We start from the raw sequence: 12,488 nt of genomic DNA on the forward strand, positions 1-12,488 counted from the left end.
GAGAAATTGGAACAACTTTCGTTGCACGTCATCAATTTCACTATGTGTCGTCTTATGGAGTTTGCTGGTGGTCGTATTATGATGTGCAACGAAAGTTATTTTAATTTCCCTATATGTTGTTTATTTTTAAGAACATTGGTAAACCGTTTTTCCTGAAATTTGGTACTTTTACAGATATTTTAATGCCACAGCTAATGGCGATTGTGAAAAATTCCGTAACAGCCCTGAAATGGTACTCTCCATTAGGATAGAGAGTACTACTGGTGGTACTTCTTTTATCCTTCTAGATACAGTAATTTCAACAAGTGATAGAAAAAGCTAGAGCTTTTATTTACATAAAAAAGTCCTAGCTCTAATTTTCATCTATTGACATTACTGTATCTATTTAACAAGTGCCACCAGTAGCACTCTCTATCCTAATGAAAGTACCCTTTCAGGGCTGTTACGGAATGTACATTATCGCCATTCGCTTTGGCATTAAAATGTGTATAAGAGTACCAAATTTCAAGAAAAACGGTTTACCAATGTTCTTCAAAACAAAATATATTATTTTTATTTAACCTTTTCAGGGCTGTTTTATTTAACTTCTTCGAGACGCATTTTAGAGCATATGATCATAGAAACTTTTTGTTTTATTTTTATTTGTAGAATCACAGAGACACATTATTTTTTGACACCCTGTATAATATAATATAATGATTAAAAATTGTCTATACCTATGTGGCGGATTCATCTATCCAAAAAAACTTAATAATAAGAGAGAGAACGTAAACGATTTCTTGTAGACGTATCTGTTTTAAAAAGTAAAGTGTTCTCGAATAGTTCAATTTAAATATTTTAAATAGTTTTTTTTTCTTGATTCTTTATATTTTTTTTTGCTTCCGACGACGGAAAGAGAAAACTTTCCGAAACGTTAAGCATTTTTTTCTTTGTTAGGCAAATTTTTATTACTGTAAACACAACTTCTGACAAGCAGCGTCCGTTTAGGTTTAACGCAGAAGTGTTTACAAAAAATAACTATTTTATTTTGTAGATTTTTCTTGCAGTGCAGTGGCGAAAAACCCATAAGGATTTTTTTGGATAATATAATGATTTCGGATTTGGTCACTGCTTAAAAACAATGACATTAAAGAAATGTATACAGGGTGAGTCTTAACCATGTCTTAAGTAAGTGCTAATATTTTTTGAGGTAGTATATTTCAAGACCAGCAAATAAGATTTTTTTGCGAAAAAAAATTACTTTTCAAAAAAAAATAGTATATTTTTAAATTTTAAGTAAAAAAACATAATATGTTGATAATATTGCAACATATGGGGAAATACAAGAAAGAAAACGCAGAAAAGATCCATTGGTTTCCAAAGCAAAAGATCATTTTTTTAAATTTCAAAGTAAAATAACTCGGTTATTTCAGAATTATTTGAAAAATGGTAAAGAGAAAATATGTTTTTTATCGAAATCTACCAGCACTGAGAATATTTCCACTTGAACCGAAACTTTCTTTTGGTTGTTCCCCCAAATCCACACCAAATAATGGTGAAGTATAAATCCAGTATATCCTGGAAAATGGATATGAATAATATACTCTGGGAGAGTTGCAAGATATTGCAGGTAATTTTGAACTTTAATTATTGATTTCTAACTCCTCATTGATGTTTGTTACTTATTATAAAGTTATTATGCAATTTTCTTTTGTTTACGACACTTTTCGGAAATTCCAAAAAGCCACTCACGAATAGTTGTTTTTCTTTTGTTAAAATGTGATTAAACAAATACTTCAAACTATCTGAGTTGCTTAAAGGGACTCTAAGAACAACTGTTAAAAAATCTTGACAAATAAGCTATTATTCGCGAAAATATGAATATGTTTGTAAAAATCTTTTTGGGCCAGGGAATGGTTTTGCCTGGTCTTTTTATTATCATAAAATATGATAAAATCCAAAGAAATTCCAAAATATAATAGCTGTTGATTGTACCTAAAATACCTTAAATAAACTTTAAATCATCAAAAATTATTAAATTTTAGCCGAGTTATTAAACAATTTGTTCTATCAATCAATGATACGCGTATGAAATCTATCCCCGGAGCGCGAGCGTTAAGATTTGGAGAGAAAATTCAGAGATCTTCAAGACAGAATATCTCGAAAACTACCTATTTTACGTAAAGAATTACAAGAACCCTTTTTATAGGTAATTACCTAAGCTTTTTTTTGTAAATTGCAAAGCTTGCCGAGCGTGGTGTTACAATTATGTTACAATCCCCTAAAACTACTCCCCAAAAGGTACAGGGTGGGTCAAATTCGACGCTTTTAAATGGAAACACCTTTTTCTATAGGAGATAGGCAAAAACTAATATCGGTGTCTGGAGCTCAATTTTTATCAAAAACATGATGGTGAAAACCGCACATCAATATCTGTTACCGTTTCGGAGTTACGGGGTGTTTTTCAAAAATGTGGATTTTTAACAAATCGCTGTAACTTTTTTGCTATGGAAAATTTTGTATTTCCATGAAAACATTTCCAAAGCACCTTTTTACGTAGAATTTAATGGTTTAAGTATAATATTTTTAAAATTAATAATTTAAGAGTTATCAACAGACAAATTGATTTTTTATTTGGGACACCCTCTGTATTTTTAATTAACTGAAAAGAATTTAAAATTACCTTTCCAAAAATATAGCACACTTGATATTTTGTTATAATCCCCTTTGAAATACAGAATTTTTAAAAGTTCGCCACTTTTAACTAGTAGGCTTTGGACCCCTTATTGATGATATTCCCTTAATGGAACTCGAAAACATATTTTTCCCGCAAGACAACGCACCGCCTCAGAACGCTGAAGTTATCAGCAAATTTTTGCAGCCAATTTCAAGAATATTTGAATAGCTAACCAAGATCCCAGCCGTTGGCCGTCGAGGCCGCCTGACTTAGTGCCCATGAATCTAATCCTATGGATATATTTGCGGAAGAATAAAGGTTCCTTATTCTTCCGTATAATCTACACAAGGATTAGAAATACTTAGCAGTTATGAGAGGGTATCTTTCACTCCCTCTGAGTTAATGAATTCCGCGAGAAATGTTCAAAAACTGCCCCGTTTGTCCATAACAGAAGACGGTCGATATGTCGAACACTTGTAGCAAAATCTCATGTCTTAGTTTGCTATTTATTTTTATTGTTATTAGATATAGTTTAAATGTGTTGATGTTGGTTAAATATATTTTAAATTGTTATAAAATTCTGCATCTCTCATTGCAAATATTATTTTCGTTTTTAATTGATGCTCACAGCTAGATTTTTTTGCATTACAGCCCGCGCCGTTCAAAGCCTACTTATTTAAAGTGGGTGAATTTTTATATACTCTATATATCTCGAAGAGGAATCGAGCAAAATATCAAGTGTGTTATATTTTTGAAAGGTAATTTTAAATTATTTTCAATAAATTAAAAATATACAGGGTGTCCCATATAAAGAATCAAATTTTCTGTTGATAATTCTTAAATTATTAATTTTAAAAAATTATACTTAAACCATTAAATTCTACGTAAAAACGTGCTTTGGAAATGTTTTCATAGAAATACAAAAATTTTCAATAGCAAAAAGTTACAGTGATTTGTTAAAAATGCACATTTTTGAAAAACACCCTGTAACTCCGAAATGGTAACAGATATTGATGTGCGGTTTTCACCATCATGCTTTTGATGAAAATTGAGCTCCAGACACCGATATTAGTTTTCGTCTATCTCCTATAGAAAAGGGTGTTTCCCTTTAAAAGCGTCGAATTTGACCCATCCTGTACACAATCCGCCTAAAAAGTCATGGCCGACGAATTACGCCGAGATCTGTGGTCTTATTTACTGGACTAATTTAGTTTTTGATTTAAATGAGAGACAACTGTCCTGTATATAGTTTCTCACATATAGCTTCCAGTGTAATCAAGAGCATGACATTATAGAAAAAAGTATGGCACGTTACCAAAGTCCAAGTAAGTATCCTATACAATTCAAATTGGTGGTTCGATGAACTATATAGTTAATACTTCTTAGAATATATATTATTAACCTTTAATAAATGAAAACATCAACATTTAATCCGAAAGACAAAACACTTCAATAAGGAAGTATAAATTATATCCAAGCTAATTTGAGCACGTTTTTCTATCATTCATTTTTTCGAATCGCAAGTAAGATGCTGCTCAAATTGGCAGGTATTATTTTCGGTTCAATTTTTCTATTAAATTATGTAAGTTCTTTTATTAATTTCTCTACATGGATTCTCTTTTTAAAGCTCTTTGTCATTTCGATTTTTTAGGTAAATGGCCAGTTTTGTGAATGTAAAAATAGAGCAAGTGCTTTGGGTTTGTCAGATGCTCCTGTTGAAGTTCCCCCAGGATCGTGGGTGGTACGTCCAAAGTCTTTACAGAAACCTGCTGTAATATTACCACTGTATGGATCTCTATTCAAAGGACCTTGTTTCAGGTATACTCTTTATATTAATTTCTTCATATCACAAACAAATAAAAAAAAACAATCCTTTTGAACATACTATACATAACGATTTAATTTTACCTATATCAAAGATATTGCAATGTACAAAAATTATGTGTAAATTTTAGGAGACACACTATTGTTAAGCCAGCTGTTGTTACAAATCCAGTTTACCTGCAAGACACATCTACTCTAGTTCCCATTAATCCAGAAATTCCAGCACATGAGTCACCTAGCCCTGTAGTTCTTCCCACATTTTCAAAACCCGAGGTAACAAGATATTTTTTTAATTTTTTTTTGATTCAAAATTATAATCACAAACAGGGTATTTCATAAAACATGTGCTCTCTGTCGTGGGGAGATTTCTCACGTAAAAATAAGATTTATTTTTCATATCAACATAGGTCCGATCCTGTTTTGTTTTGTAGCTACAGGGTGTCAAAGCTTTTTTCGATTTATTATAATGTTTTCCAAGTGCTTTTAGCAATTTGAATAAAATTTTGAGGGTAAAAGTTACTATAATTGCGACATATTTTAATGCTAAAAAGAGAGTTTCGACATAAATATTCACCAGGAACGTGCATATGGGTTAATTTTTTTTTCTAAAAGCATCATGAGTGTCACTGATTTTTTTTTATTATTACCGAAAACAATTGAATACGTCAATCACTCCTAATCCTAATTTATGTCATATACTAACATACCAAATATCGTTTTTTATCTGAAAAAATTAAAAAAGTTATAGGTGTGAGCCACTTTTGAGACGCACCCGGTATAATTTATTAATTGTGATCAAGTTAGATCGAGATTGTCTTGATTGCCATCAAGGAGAATGAAAAGTGTATCTTGGTATTTATCAAGATACACTTTTAAGTGGCATTAAATTGCTTACACAATACCGGGTGCGTCTCAAAAGTGGCTCACTTTTTCATAACTTTTTTAATTTTTCAGATAAAAAACGAGATTTGGTATGTTAGTACATGACATAAATTAGGATTAGGATTGATTGACGTATTCAATTGTTTTCGACCACTTCCTGTTTTACCGGAAATGACTACAACTTTTGGTTTTCAAATAGCACCCTCGGTATTTTCTTACTTTACTCGACAGAAAATAACGCTCTAAATAGAATGACATATCATATGTCAACTTTTGACATTTTCGAATATGGCTTATTTGAAATTGCAATTTGACGAAATTAAATTTTTGAAATTGAAATTGCAATCATAACGGCAATTTGACTCGAAATACCAAGTGGTATCAAATGATTCGTAAAAAATGCTTTTTCCAAATATGGTAATGAGCCACCCTCGTTCCATTTGAAACAATTAAGATATGGTTAAAAATACGATTTGGGCATCTTTTAACCGGCCAGGACAAAACATTAAAAATATTAGACGATCAAATCTATATTTTCCAAAGGCTTTCAAAAAATCAGTGTTATTAACACAACCATGGCACTTTAGATTGACATTTAAAATACAATTTTGTTTTAAGCCAAAATATCAAAAGTTGACATATTTATGGTATGTCATTCTATTCAGAGTGTCATTTTCTATCGAATAAAGTAAAAAAAAAATACTGAGGATGCCATTTAAAAATCAGAAATTGTAACCATTTCCGGCGAAACAGGAAGTAGCCGAAAACAATATTGAATACGTCAATCAATCCTATTTTATGTCATACTAGTTGAGGCCTGGCGCATCCGACACGACATCAGGAAAAAATACTTATTTTTTTTAAATCAAACGAAAAAAAAAAAATTCGGCGATGACAGTTTTTAGAAGAGCCAATTAACTATCTTTTAGTGAAAAAAAAACAACTTTCTAGAGCAAGTCGTTACTTCAGTAGAGAAGACACAGATAAACATTAGCATTTTGTATATGTAGATACTGACATACCAAATCTCGTTTTTTTATCTGAAAAAATAAAAAAGGTATAGGGGCGAGCCACTTTTGAGACGAACTCGGTATAGTAGATTTTTGCCTAGGCCTACGCAATTTTACCAACAAGAGCACAAAATCAGTTGTGCACATGTTTTTTTTAGAAAATATTCCAGTCATAACCCATATGCACATCCCTGATAAATCTGTCGACACTTTGTTAGCATTAAAAAGTATGTAGCACTTATAGTAACTTTTACCCTCAAAATTTCATTCAAATTACTAAAAGTACTTGGAAGAAAATTATATTAAATGGAAAGATTATTAAGACTTTAACACCCTGTAGATACGAAACAAAGCAGAATCGGCCCTATGTTGATATGAAAAATAAGTCATATTTTTACGTGAAGAATCTCTCCACGAGAGATGGCACATGTTTGTTGAAACATCCTGTATATTATAAAACTGTTTAGGGATATCAGGCAATTGATGTAGCGAATGCATATCAGCAAGCATGTACCGGAAACGTATTACCGTCAGCAGCTCCAGCAGATGCTGTATCACTTGCGCTCGCATACAAACTGGCCCAGAATTCTATTGAAAAAAAGATAGCAGAAGACAAACTGTATTTTGGTTTCAAGAAGCTGCCTATAGAACAGCCCTGCCCTAAGATAGTTGCTCCAAAAGTAAGTATATTTTGTAAAAGAATTAATTTAATTTGTTTTTTCCATAGCAACTGTTAAAATTGCCTTATATCTATCAAAAATAGTACTTTAACCGCAAGGGTAGATTAAATGATACTTTAACAGCGAGGATAGGTTAAAATTTTTATTTATTCTCGCACGTTTTTTGATTGCTTCCATTTTTGATAATTTTTGTATTCCTTTTTATAATTTATTCGAGATTTAAATGGAAGTAGTTTGGATATGAAGTTTGTCGCCTCATCCGAATATCTGTTGGTAATTTACTTATTTCCTTTTGAGCCATTTCTGGCTCCAATTCAATCAGCAATCCACACGAAAGAGAGTTATTTATTTGTCAAATTACAAAGAAACCAACGCCAACCCAGCACAATATTTTTTCTACTCCTAATAAATCCCTTGAAATAATAATTTCTGAATATTTTTTGGAAAAAAATATTGTTTTATACTATACACGACGTGACGATAAAATTGCATTATCTATCTCTTTTCGGTCGACGATAAAATACCATTTTATCGTTTTGTATAGAAAATAACTATTTCTGCATCAAATGCAAATATTGACAAAAAATCGATCAGTAACGAGTCTAGCCTGCACATTTAGGGTTCTGCATCAGGGCTAAAATATGGAGTATTATAAAAATACTTTTGAACTATGGGTAAGTTCAATTGGCAAATTTCAACGTTACCTGTTACTGTTAACTAAAATAGTATCACTGTTAAATTGCATGTACCTAATTTTTTTACTTTAACAAAGATTGGGTCTTATACAGGGTGTCCCAGAAATAAATGCAAGTATTTTAAGGGGTGGTAGATATCGATAAAAGAAACATTTTCTCTTTATCGTTTTTCAAATAAGTCCAAAATAACGAAGTTATTTTATTTTGAAAATTTCCAAAAATAATGATTTTTGCTAAAATTTTGAGAACCACTCGATCTTTCCTGGATTTTCTTTCTTGTAAATTTAATCTAATCTATGTTGCCATATTATCAAGAAATTATGTTTTTTAATTAAAAACCAAAAAAAAATTCTAAAAGAATTTTCAAAATTTTTTTTTTCGCGAAAAAAACTTCATAGGCGCGTTTCTGGGGTTCAACTATATCTACTACCAGTTGAAATACTTGCACTTATTTCTGGGACACCCTGTATTAGAGATGAATTGCAACAGCTAGGTTGCGTCTTTTTTAAAAAAAAAAATATTTAATTCTATATTTCCTAATACTTTATTAAAATCTAATTTTATTTTTAAATACACCTAGGAGATCGAGACAGAGGGACATTTTTTCGCATATTTTTAAATAAATAAAAAAATTCTTCGTTCTCAGCCTGGTTCCTCCTTGTGGGATATAGGCCTCTTCTAGATTTTTCCATGCTACGTGCAGACTCACCCCATATGTTATACCGGGTGGTGCATAGTCGTTGGAAACATAAGAAATCCCATGCAAATTTTGAACTGTTCTAATATTGGCTTCCCTATTGATTTTACAGCAAAGTCGTAAATACATTTTAAAGGTTAATGCATGGTAAATACACGTGCCAAATTTGAACAATTTTGAACTAGCCGATTTTGAGTAATTTAAAATATATCGCATCTATTTTTAAATTAAAACCGAATCGGTAACAATCAAACGCCAGTCAAAATTTTACATACCTTAGGTTTACAAACTATGATTTTGTCAATGTCAAAAGTAATTTAATTTTAATATTCGGGAGAAATAAACCGAAACACGTCAGATACACTGTTTAAGCTATTTCCCGCATAGTACCATTTTATGATGCTCACTTTTTCTTTATGCGTATAACAATAAATTATTACTAGTACTGAATATTAAAATTTTATTAAAATTAAGCTACGTTTGAAAATGTTTGTTACCTTTGATTGTTACTTCTTCAGTTTTAATTTAAAAATCGATTCAGTGTTTTTAAAATTACTCAAAATCGGCTCGTCCAAAACTGTTCAAATTTGGCATGTGTGTTTACCATACGTAGACCTTTAAAAAATCTATTTACGACTTCGCTCTAAAATCAATAGGGGCGCCAATATCTGGACAGTCCAAAATTTGCATGGGATTTCCTATATTTCCAACGACGATGTACCACCCGGTATATATTAAGGTAAACAAAAAATATACCTGCCACCTATTTTTATTGTTTATAGATCACAAAACAACTTCTTCCCGAAGGAAGCCTGTACACACTAAACGGTGAAATTGTTGAGTTAAAGGCGCCTAAAGAAGCCGATTTGACACCTGAAGATCTGGAACAAGAGGCTGCAGAAGAACTAATTGACTTAGCTCTTTCTGAAGAATATGAGGCTAGTTTACCACCAGTGAAGCAACCTAGTTTAACTGAATTAGGATATGCTCCAGCAAAAAGTAAGATAATCATGTTTCTCTCGAAGATATAGTCGTAGGATACGTAAGATATAGGTAACTGTTTTGAATAAAGGCAAATCTTGAAAGTATTTTGAAGTTATAGCTTCTTTAGAATATAGTTGAAGTTGGCGTTACAAGAACGCTAATACACCACAATATGCCGAAACACTTCACTTCGAACTATGATTGAGCGTTTTTTAAACACGTTACTATGTTATCATTATTGGCATGCAGATGATTAAAGCTGAAACTGTTAAAATGTTTTGGTGTATTGTGAATTTATGTCTGTTTTAGACTTTATTGAAAATGTTTTACTATTAATACTCATTGAAAGTTTAGTACATATTTTGTTGCTTTAAAAAATAATTAGATAGATACAACTTATATATTAAAAATTATTTGAGTGGTGGTAATTTCAAAACTAGATAAAAAATTGGCTTCAATAAATTTAACGTAAAATATTAACTTGAAGATTAGTCTTCCAATGACTCATTTCGTTTTTCGTCTTTTACAGTAAAGGCTGCTACTTTTGTGGATATACCAAGTTATCCAGCTTCACGACCAGCTCCAGTTTCACAACCCGTAGTGTCTGCAGCTCCATGCAACGATGGCTTTCAGGCTGGTAGTGTAATTGTAGAAGACATTCCTGCTGAAAGTGAGCCTGTTATTAAAAAAATTGAGAAACTGGTAGAAGCTTTGCCGGCTGTTGTGTGCGACATTCCTCAGTAATTTCAAAGTGTTATTTATTTTAACTGAAAATACTTACATACCTTATAACCATAATTAGTAAGAAATTTAAGTTCGTGGTTATGTTGGAGCTGCTATAAACGATAAAGGTTAAAATACTAGAGAAGCAATGAAAAAAGAAATGAATATATCTGTAAACAGGTGTTTACGTTGAAGCGAGTAGAACGATGCTTTCTGTCCTAAAAATATATGCCTTTGATGCTATCATTCGCTTCGCCAATATCTTTGATTTTTATCGTTTACCCAACTCAAACATGGCCCAATACCTCTACCTATACATTTATTTAAAATGGATTTCTGTTATTTGAGATATTATATTCTTAAGTGTTTCAAACAGACTTGAAGCTAATTAAATATTTTATTGTGTAATTGTTTTGCAATATATTTGAAATAGCAAATATATTATTAGTAATGTGTACTATTGTGTATTATTTAGTTCTTAATGTTCCAGTTTTGTGGATACTATTACAAAAATTACAAAAATAGAAAATCAGTCGTTACCTAAATACGTAGCCTAACAATTTATGTAGAAAAATATCTTTTTGGATTGCTATCATCTAAAATTTTGAGTTTTTATATAACGTTTCGACTTGTATGTATAGTCGATATTAAGTAAAATCACAATTAAACTGGCATAACTAAAGTTAATTCTCAAATATTGTTGGGAGTATAAGACACTGTTAGATAAAATGGCGCATGACGAAAACACTGTGCCGTGAACTCCTTAAGGTTAGGTCTCTAAGGTGCTGTCACATGTTCTTTTGAACTTTTTTTTATGAACTTTTATCTCTGTATCTGCCCTGGCTTTCGCCAATTTCTGCACAATTTTAGAGAATTGTTGGCTACTCATTGTTCTGTAGCCATTCTCGTGACTGCTTTTGCAATGCCGCCGAAGGGTTCTGGACATTGTGACCCTCGTGCTGGTGGTACCCAGACTAACGTAGCATTGCTACTCTTACCCTATGTATTTAGAGCACACACAATCCCACACTAATCTAGATTTGACCTCTGTAGAACTGAGTGCTTTTATCTCTGCTTGTGCTGTCTGTTAAGATGGCCACCGAACGATGTGTTTTTTACTGCATTAATATTTATTCTACATAGTAGAGGATTGCCATTATTTCCGCCTGGGAAATTGTGGTATCTTTAAATAGGCTTTCATGGAAAGATGTTTCTTGTTTCGGCCCTACTATTTCAGCTTCTAGATCTTCCGACATACTTGAGTCGTGTGTATACCAGGTTGCCTAAGCTTGAATGGCTACACCTTTTATCCAGTCTTCCCTTCCTGGTATAGGTATGTTAAATTTGTTGTTAAAGCTATACCTTGAAACTGTAGCATCCAGAGAAAAGTCTAGTACGTAGCTTTTTCACGGGTTGTTTGGTTGAGAACGTTCTTGATGCTGTCAAAGCCATAAAAATTGTTTTAATTTGTTTTAATAGTTGTGTAGTGTAAACTTAAAAGTTTCCACTAATTGAAAATTTCTACCACTAATTTTGTTGTTCTGAATGCTTACATTCAAATCAGAGAAACAAACTTCTGCACTAATTGAAAAACTAATTTAATCCACTAATTGCGAGGTTCTGAATGAAGCTTAAAGGTTGATTCTCACTATACCTTCCGTTTCCATTCCATATCCATTCCATATCCATTCCATATCCGTTCCGTATTTTTATTGTATGGAGGCCTATTGTATACGTAAGCTTCCGTTCCGTATCAGTTCCATACTTTTTATTGTACAATATATATCATTACGAAAATTTTATTTTAAAAATTTGTATCTTTTGAAAAAGGTAATATATTTAAGAGGCAAAAGAATAAATAAATATAACAAAATTTTAACAGAGCTGGTACAAATGTAAGAACTTGACAACGTTATTTCCGATAAGCTTTAGTCCGTCCGCCAAAAAATGTATGGACGGAAAGGATATGGAACGGAAGGGAAACGGAACGGATAGTGTGCATTGTCCTATTCATTTACATGATATAATATTTTATGTAAACGGAAGGGAAACGAAAAGTAGCTGATATGGAAGGTATAGTGAGAATCAACCTTAAAGCGTCATTCAGAACCTTGCAATTAGTGGAATAAATTAGCGGTTTCAATTAGCGTAGAAGTTTGTCCCTTTAATTTTAATGTACGCATTCAGAACGTCAAAATTAGTGGTAGACATTTTCAATTAGTGGAAAAAGTTATCAAACTTTTAACTTTTCCACTAATTATACTTCAAAATTTGCGAGAAATGTCATTTTGGTCTTCAAATCAATCCGTCAAGAGAAATTGTGGTTAGAAATCAAAA

General features: G+C 31.8%; 1 protein-coding gene across 1 annotated transcript; it reads left to right on the forward strand.

Annotated features, from left to right (window-relative positions):
- The first annotated feature begins 4,104 nt into the window (after window positions 1-4,104).
- LOC115876018 lies at window positions 4,105-10,594 on the forward strand. Its single transcript, XM_030891683.1, has 6 exons — window positions 4,105-4,238; window positions 4,308-4,474; window positions 4,612-4,753; window positions 6,840-7,052; window positions 9,227-9,443; window positions 9,958-10,594. The coding sequence occupies exons 1-6, from the start codon at window positions 4,185-4,187 to the stop codon at window positions 10,170-10,172; spliced, it is 1,008 nt and encodes a 335-aa protein (XP_030747543.1). The 5' UTR covers window positions 4,105-4,184; the 3' UTR covers window positions 10,173-10,594.
- Window positions 10,595-12,488: the final 1,894 nt, after the last annotated feature.

This window comes from Sitophilus oryzae, unplaced genomic scaffold (assembly GCF_002938485.1).
Source record: "Sitophilus oryzae breed Bouriz unplaced genomic scaffold, Soryzae_2.0 scaffold_1396_pilon_pilon, whole genome shotgun sequence".
NCBI classification, from domain to species: Eukaryota; Metazoa; Arthropoda; class Insecta; order Coleoptera; family Curculionidae; genus Sitophilus; species Sitophilus oryzae.

Coding starts and splice junctions, on each gene's coding strand:
- LOC115876018 (XM_030891683.1), top strand. CDS start 4,185: ATGCTGCTCAAATTGGCAGGTATTATTTTCGGTTCAATTTTTCTATTA. Junction 4,754..6,839: donor CCACATTTTCAAAACCCGAG/GTAACAAGATAT, acceptor AAAACTGTTTAG/GGATATCAGGCAATTGATGT. Junction 7,053..9,226: donor CTAAGATAGTTGCTCCAAAA/GTAAGTATATTT, acceptor TATTGTTTATAG/ATCACAAAACAACTTCTTCC.